The sequence below is a fragment of the Calonectris borealis genome, chromosome 1, assembly GCF_964195595.1.
Source record: "Calonectris borealis chromosome 1, bCalBor7.hap1.2, whole genome shotgun sequence".
NCBI lineage: Eukaryota > Metazoa > Chordata > Aves > Procellariiformes > Procellariidae > Calonectris > Calonectris borealis.
The window spans coordinates 77,665,385-77,671,612 of NC_134312.1; the positions used below are offsets into that span (position 1 = coordinate 77,665,385).

Sequence of the window (6,228 nt, forward strand, 5' to 3'; positions counted from 1 at the left end):
ACATATTATATCCAACCTTTCTTTCCACCTCTTCATCCTTCTCTGTGCTAGCCTCCCCCCGAAGTCCCTGGATTACATGTCTGTGGTATTTCCTGGCATTTTACTATAGTAATAGGTTGGGAGGTGCTAGCAAAAAAGCTTTTTCTTGAGAACTGTTCCAGACCTCTTCCCTGGCCTAGCATGATAAGAAGGGGTATTAGATAACACAAAGCTTTGAGTCCGCTAAGAGAATTCAGGCTTTGTTTATTCGTGGACTGTATCATTGCAGAGTTGTGGATGTGTGAGGTTCAGTATCTCATATGATGTGTGTGGCTACTTGTTTGCTGCTTCTGTGGCCAGTGAAGTCATCGGTAGTATTTCCCAAAGCCTTTATCCCCGCTCTCAGACAGAAGTAGACTTTCTCTGTAACCAGTTTTAGATGAAGGGGAATTATCTTCTTCCGTTTCCCAGAGAAATTAGCTGTGACTGTATTATCATGAAGGTGTTTTGAAGTGCCTCATATGGGATGTTTAAAAAGCTTGACTTGGGGAGATCAAAACTCTGTGGGATTTTTTGTTGCTGATCACACCGGCTCAGAGATGTGGGGACTTTTGTTCTTTTGAGGACAAACGAGGGAGAACAAAAAGCAAATTAAGGATTTCTCCTTTTCTTCCACAGATGTTGTCAACTTGGATCTGAAGTCTACCCTCAGGGTTCTGTACAACCTGTTCACAAAGTACAAGAATGTTGAATGATCCTGGAAGCTGCTGAGGTCTTCATCCTTCCAACCTCCTTAGGCAGAAATTGCAATAAACACACCCTCTGCACGCTCCCTTTGTGCCTTATGCTATATACTTCATGCATTCTTTCTACCGTTGTTGTGGTCTCTCTGTAGCTGTTTGTATGACAATCCCACTGAAAATAATGCATGTGTATTCTCTAGACACTTGAAAATGTGTAGATATTTCACACTTTTACCAGAAGATACTTTTGAGTCTGTCGTTTGTTATCATCAACAAATGTTTTTTTGATAAAGGAAATATACCACTAACTAATAAGCAGGGAAAGCATGAGACCTTCCTCATGGCTGGAGACTCCTTGATTCTATAATAGCCTTTCTTTTGCATACTCCTTGGTTGCCACTGGCATTTGATGATTTACCAGGCTTAAGTGTTAGCTATAGGAAATCAGCATTGGAATTTATTGAGAAGCTGAGCCTTTTCTGTTAAATAAGGTTTTTTATGTTCTGTTGGGTGGGTGGGACTGAGGGGAATTACAGGCACTATCTGAAGCTAATGGCAAAAGCTTCAGTTTTTGTGTTAACCTCATACTACTCAGTGTTATTTCCATTCAGTGTTTACACAGAATAAGTCTTGCAATGGGATGACCAACTAATCTTTTGATGTCTATTTTTTATTTCATCTCCTTTCTAGCATAAATGTGGTTGCTAGAGCCACTGTCATCCGTTAAGCATGCAGCTTCAATCAGGTCAGTCAGGAGCTGGTCAAATAGGTGCAGGATGGATTAATGCATTTTGCCCCCAGTACTTTCTGAAACGTACATGGGGAATAATGAGCTTGGCATTTTAAAGGCTGCCTCTTCATTTTACGTAGCGGAGTTAAAGGGTCAGATTCATTCCTGTTGGAGTTATTGGCAGCTGTACAGTTCTGGGGGTCAGGCTTTTATAAACAGAGGTTTATGTATTTTCTTTCCTAAAGAGTAAAACTGAATTCCTGTATAAATAAGAGCTTGCCTTTACTTGTGGATTGCGCTGGGCTGTGCAAGACATGTGGTATGCATAGTGCAAGTCAATGGTTAGCACTCAAATGTGAAGCTCTTCAGTGGTCAGTTAGGCTTTAAACTAATTTCATCAAGTTGTCCTGTGCCATCCCAAGAAATACTCTGCTAGGCTCTGGCCTAGTCCTGTAGTCTTTTAAGCTGTTATGGATTTTAGTGGGGATGTGTTTTAAAAAAAGATTGCTAGATTTATCTGGTAGAGTCTAGTTACCTCATAGTACTTAGCAGGTTTCATCTGTGGAGCTGTTCCTGGCTGGTGATGTGCAGGTGTAGTGGTGTGTACAAGGAGGCTGTGCTGGAACATAAGCCATAGATTTTTGAGGTGAGCTGTGCAAAGGAAATGGGAATGTAATTTCCAGAGTAAATTATTTGTGGAATATGCATATAATAGCACTCCTTTCCTTGGAGTGCAAAGGGGAGAGATTTGACTACTGCTTTTATGTATCACAGCAGCAACTTTTCTTTTATGGGCAGCCATGATTTTGTGCGAAACATTAGGCTGAGTGCCCCAAAGAGGAAGCGGGTAGCATTGCTCTGCTCCATGAGCTTACTTGAGTCCTGTTGTAAGTAGGCATCTTTTTTCCCTTAAAGGGGATTTCTTATGCCAAACTTCATTTACCTTTCTGAGTTCAAGAGGAAACTTGCTATTTGAATGGTATAATTTTAACAATTGGGATTTTCTCCTTCCCTCCTTACACATTTTTTTAATCTCGGAGGGAGAGAAATGGGCTTCTGCCTTTTTGTTGCGTATTTTTGGGTTCTGAGTTCTAGTATTTGATCTATTTTGGTCATCTCCTCTCATACTTCCAAAGCAAAGATGGAAAGAAATTGCCCTTTCTTTCCATTAAAAATTCAGATCTCATCTACCCTGTAAGGTTCTGTGGGGAATCATTGCTTGTCTGTACTTTAGGAGGGAGCTGACCTCTTCTTGTTTATATAGAGCCCAGTACAATTGGACTTGAATTTCAGACGGGGCCACTAGACTCTACCACTACGCTAGCAATTATTACAGTGGAGACTTGCAGAGGCGCTAAGGCCTGGTGGGTCAGCTCTCCTGGCAGGTTAATGAAATTGGTCTAACTTTCGTGCTGTGAAATAGGGGTATCATGTGGCTGGAAGGTAATTGAACTGAAAGGTCTCTCAAACTTTTAGTTTAATGCAGTGTTATTTATGGGAAACGAGTCTGTTAAAGAGCTGTCATTCCACCCACCTCTCTTCAGCTGATGTGAAAGTGCCAATGCTGTTTATATTCTCTGAGATGCTGGCAAAGACCTCCAGAGAAATCTAGTTTTTGAAATTGCAAGCAATATTAATATCAAAAGCAAACAGAAAGTAACAAGAGGAGATTGATAAGAGCAGTTTGGCTTTGGGAAGGGGGTTGGCTGTTTCTGAGATGGGGATTTACAGCTGGCATCCTTATTGCATGTGAGCAGATGTGAACATACCACCAAGTTTGAAGACAGTCTCTGTTTTGTTCAATTAGGTGTTTCTGGTCACTCTGCAGAAACCTGAGGCATGGGTCCCTTTTAGCGTTCCTTTGATTAATATCCCTGTCAGTCAAGACTCCAGGCTTGATGCCCTGGACAGATTGAGGGCAGGTGTTGTTTTGTTTTGTTATGTTTTTAAGTCTGTTGGTAAATGTTGCATAGGGAAAATACATTTTTCGCTCCTTAGCTCCTTGCTGTCTACTCTTCCTGTAGACGCTATATTTATTGTTAACCAGATTGGGAGCAGGGTGGATTTAACTCAATTGGAGCTTCAAGCAATCCAGTTTACAGGAAGAGCAATGTATGTAATGCTTTTATAAACACCTGTTTGTGTCATGCCTTTCTCTTACCTATGCATGATACTTACTTCTTGTCCTCTCAAAAAGATAAATCAATGTTTAAAATGTTACTCATGAACTCGTTGCGTTAGTGGAGTTTTAGATATGTTCCCTGGGTGCCAGTGGGGTAGATCTGAATCCTGTTGAGTTCATCTGGAGCACTGAATGCTTTGCAGCATTAAAGCTTCCACATTTGTAAGTACTTAATGAATGTCTGTCTTTTCCAGTCCATACAACTTGCCTTTCAGGTGAATCTGCTTGACATACTCAATTCTAGTGAGCTATAGTACCACAGAACAAGCCCAGATACTCCTGAGCTGCATCCTGTTTCTCAAGATGAAAAACCAACAGTGGCAGATTTTTTTGAAATCAGTTTAAACCTTATAGGGCTTCTTACCCCTCTTCCCCACACCCCGTTGCTTTCAGTATTAATGTATTTTTAAGACTCTTTTCTACTGTTTTTAACAGTGTTTACTCTAGATTTCTAACTACTAAAACCAGCCTTGCAGATAAAGTTCTGGACTTGTCATATGCTGGAGACATCCAGCTTTGTGACAGGGTTGTGTACTGTAAGCAAGTTACAATGCAATGCTATGTTTGCTAAAAATCACAGCAGGAGTGTTGTGCATGGTTTGTGACAGTTGTACTATTTATTCAAATAAATAAATGATGATCACTTGGTTTTCTACATCTTTTTTTGGCTAAATGGACAAGTCTGTGGGAAGAGCTTTTGAAAGGTGGGCTTCAGCTGTCTTCTCCATCAAGGGTCTTCGATACATGATGATCTATGCAGACCTAGCAAAGCAATGATCTCAGGTTTCTGGCCTGGTACAGGGATTGTATGGGCAGACACAAATAAGCTCTTCTGTAAGTTTCATCAGCCACTTTTTTTTTTTTTTTTTTAAATATTGCTCAGCTACTGGACTTGATCAAGTTGTTTACCTTTTTCCTTCCGCAATAGAAAAGTAACTGAATTACACTCTCTGATACCGTTAGAAGACATAGGGACCAGTTCTTCCGCAGCGACACGGGAGGGAAGCCTGGCATGCTGAAGCCAGTCCTGTATGTGTCTGCAGAGCACTTGGGAAGCCAGAAGCCCAAGTAAGTCTGGAGTGACATTGAAAATGCCTGTGTGCTTTCCTTTGCTCTGGTGTGGAGAGAGCATAGAGTGCTCTCCAATAAAGCAAGGCCGTGTGGAGAAGCAGGAAAATGCATTATCGGAACTTGTTATTGGTGGGAGTGCTGTTGATTCCTTGAATTGTTCTTCAGTGGCTATTTTTATGTGAGGGCCAGGTGTGTGTGGGGGTGAGTGTGTGTGCATGAGGTGTGCTTTGGGAATGTAGAGAAAGACTTGGGGTGGGGGGAGATGGGCATGAAATCAGATGCAACTCTGACACAGAATTTACTAGTGCGGTTCTACAGAAGACTGGATACTTCATGCGCTGGTGGCAACATCAGTTTTTGGAGGAAAAAAGATGCTTGTCCATCACGTGTGTTTCAGACTTGTTCTTTTAGCACTGACGTGCTATATTGTGAACGAGGCTTTCAAGAAAGAAGTCCTTTGAGTTGCCAGTTGGAGTAGGGAGAGACCTCGTAATTACAGATGGATTTCCCAACGTTTAATTCTTCCTTCTCCCTCTGCCTGCTGAATTCTTTCTTCTCCCTCTGCCTGCTGATATGAAACTGGATTTGTCCGAAGTTCCCAATAGCATCTCCAACTATACCTTCCTTTTGTTTTTTACTTACTACATTTCTAGGCTGTGGCATGCACTTCTGCATAGGTAAGAAGGTACTCTGGGTCTTTGTTAATTCGATGTATTGTTGTGCTGGTTATCTGCTTAGAAAATACAGTTAAGTTTGCCCTTTGATTAAGGATTTTGGGTTAAGTTCTCAGTTACTAAGAATTCATGGCAGCTGGAAATCTGTTTTCAACCCACTTTCTCTTATCCCATTTAGCTCATGCCGAACTATCTGTTGTTGGCATGGAGCTAAACACAGGAGTCAGTCCCTTAGCAACGCTAAACCAGACCAGCTTAATTAGTGTGGCTGTCTACTGTCTCATTCGGGGATTTCATGGAGGACTGTGGAATTGCTTTTGCTTTCCGGAAGAGTTAACGAATGTAACTGGTAGCCGAAGGAAATGTCCAGGGAAAGTGATTGCTGTAGGGAGCTTTCCCTCTTTAATCAATGACGGAAAAGGGAAGGAAGAGCAGCAGCACTGCCCAGTGGAGATAATTCTTGTCTCAGATGAGCGTTTTGGGCCCTGGTGTGGCTAACTAGTTCTCTAAGGACAAATGAGTTAATCTCCTTCTGCCTAGGTTTCTCCTTCTACCAGGTAGGTAGAGTAGTGCTGATCTGCTTTATAAAATGCTTAAAGGACCTTGAGTAAAAGGTGCGATGCAGCATGATGCTTTTATCTGTCGTTGGCTGTTTTATTATTATATTCAAAGAAAAAGCGCACTGTGAGTCGCCCCGAAGATGCAGACTAGCAAACAGCCATGCCGTGCAGTACCATGGAAGAATGACCGTATCTTTCTAATACTTTCTGGTATTTCAGGAGTTGCGGAGTTGCATGTTTCCTGCATTTGTATTTCTGTTTATTTTAGTCTCCAGCAGGGACCAAGCAC

The 6,228-nt window shown here is 41.7% G+C and overlaps 1 protein-coding gene across 3 annotated transcripts in view; it reads left to right on the forward strand.

The window, feature by feature from the left end:
* The window catches only part of PARVB (parvin beta), a 63,679-nt gene extending 59,402 nt beyond the window's left edge, over positions 1–4,277 (forward strand). For all 3 annotated transcript variants that reach the window (XM_075161824.1, XM_075161832.1, XM_075161840.1), the window contains exon 13: positions 658–4,277. In XM_075161824.1, the coding sequence (XP_075017925.1) occupies positions 658–734 (77 nt within the window). In that variant the 3' untranslated portion in view covers positions 735–4,277. The remainder of the gene's footprint in view (positions 1–657) is intronic.
* The last annotated feature ends 1,951 nt before the right edge of the window (positions 4,278–6,228 follow it).